This window comes from Helobdella robusta, assembly GCF_000326865.2.
Source record: "Helobdella robusta unplaced genomic scaffold HELROscaffold_67, whole genome shotgun sequence".
In the NCBI taxonomy this organism is placed as follows: domain Eukaryota; kingdom Metazoa; phylum Annelida; class Clitellata; order Rhynchobdellida; family Glossiphoniidae; genus Helobdella; species Helobdella robusta.
In genome coordinates this window covers 512,278-514,332 of record NW_008705379.1, presented here as the reverse complement: position 1 = coordinate 514,332, position 2,055 = coordinate 512,278, and the positions used below count along the sequence as shown (strand labels likewise).

At 31.3% G+C, this 2,055-nt stretch overlaps 1 protein-coding gene across 1 annotated transcript in view; it reads right to left on the bottom strand.

Annotated features, from left to right (window-relative positions):
• Nucleotides 1-2,055, bottom strand: part of HELRODRAFT_181081 (hypothetical protein) — a gene marked incomplete at both ends in the record, with an annotated part of 6,798 nt that overhangs the window by 3,212 nt on the left and 1,531 nt on the right. The window contains one exon of the mRNA XM_009030357.1: nt 46-107. Coding sequence (XP_009028605.1) covers nt 46-107 — 62 coding nt within the window. The remainder of the gene's footprint in view (nt 1-45; nt 108-2,055) is intronic.

Genomic DNA, 2,055 nt, shown 5'->3' with positions numbered 1-2,055 from the left:
GGAGTGACGTAGGTGAATATTACGAATGAGGTACTGGTGATGTACTGCCGTAAGGGTCGCAGGAGGAGGTTCGTTAGGAGGTAGGGCGTGTCTATGACGGAAAGTGCCTGTGTGTGTGTTTGTTTGTGTGTGTGTGTTTGTCTATGTGTGTGTGTGTGTGTGTGTTTGTCTATGTGCGTGTGTGTGTGTCTGCGTTTTTGTATGTGTGTGTGTGCGTGTCTCTTGCTCATTCTCTAAATAAAAATATGAGTGTACGTCCAACAGCTTCTAATTTAAAAATAAATAGATAAATAAAATAAAATAAATAAAAATAAATAAATAAAAACAAAATAAATAAATAAAAATATGATGAGTGTACGTCCAACGGCTTCTAATTTATTTGCTTAGCAAAAATTGTATACCATATACAATGCATCTGTGTTTGTTTGCGCGTATAACTCTCTTGATATCTCCATTCAATGCAATTCAACTCACTGATCTGTTTATTTAATTTTTTCACTACGATGATAACTACAACGGCAGAGTAGCGTCGCGGTCACAGGCAGTTTTATTTTTGTTGCCCTGTTATGTGTCTCTGTCTTTCACTATTTTCTGTTCTCTTTTATTTGTACTCTATCTCTCCTTTTTTTTATCTATCTATCTATCTCAAAGTTTCTATTTGTATCTATTTATCTTTTTGTCTTTCTCTCGCTCTTCCATTCAGATATTTTCTTTTTTCTTTTTTCTCATTCTCTCTCTCCCTCTGTCTTGCATTCTTTTTTTCTCTTTATCTTGCATTCTCTCTCTCTCTTTCTCTCTCTCTATCTTGCATTCTCTCTTTCTCTCTCTCCTCTCTGTCTCGCTTTCTTTTGATATATAAAAATGATACATAGATATGCTATGTGCCTTCATGCGCGATTTTTTTTAGATAACGAGCTTACAAATACAGGCGTTCAATAATAATAATAATAATAATTATTATTATTGTTGTTATTGTTGTTGTTATTATTATTGTTGTTATTGTTAATATTGTTATTGTTGTTGTTATTGTTGCCGCTTTTTTTTGACGTACTATCCAAATATCAATAAATGAAAATTTTATAGAGAGATAATATAAATAAATCATGAAAAAAATGAGTTCATCAATAAGTGAATGAATGAATTCATCAATAAGTGATTGAATGAATGAATAATTGGTTGATTGTATGAATGAATGAATAAATGGATGAATTAATAGATGATGGAATGAATGAAAGTCTTAAATAAACAAATACAGAAATATAAAATACACACACGCATCAATACATTGTTTTATCAAAAATTTGATTAATGTCCGTCTTATTTATATCATCTAGTTCTCTCTCTCTCTCTTTTTCTCTCTCTCTCTTTCTTTCTCTCTCTCTTTCTCTTTTTTTCTTCTTCTTTTTAAAACTACACACCTACACACCTATAAATACCTTTTCTATCTTTCTCTTATTATTCTTTCTTTCTGTCTACACGTACACATTTTTTCTCTTTCAACACACACACACACACGCACAATCATATATGTATGTATCACATTCTGTATGTTGATGTGTGCTCGCAATATCAATGAAGTTATTGTTATCGATCTATTAGTAAGTGTATGCCACACGGGGTTGAGTAACATACGTAATTAACATGAATTGTTTTAATAATTCATAATTCATATACCCATGAATAATTCACTTATCTCGTTTATATCCATCGTAATAATATTGCGCTTTTCGAATGAAGCGCTTCAGAATGAATAGTCTTATTAAGTGTTTTTGTGTTTTATTTTAGTCGGTTGTTTTTCCTGTCTGTGACATTTTTTTTCGCTGTGTGTTTTTGCTGTTGTTGTTGTTGTTGTTGTTGTGGTTTTTGTCTACGTTAATGGCGGTATGATAATTTGTTTATGGCTTTTTGTTATTGTAATTATTATTATTGTCATTATTGTTTATTGTTGTTGTTGTTGTTTGTTGTTGTTGTTGTTACTTGTTAATTTTTGCGGCCGTTAAATTGTTATTTATGGCTCTTAGCGCCTAGGAAAAAATTTCAGACAAAAGTTAGTCT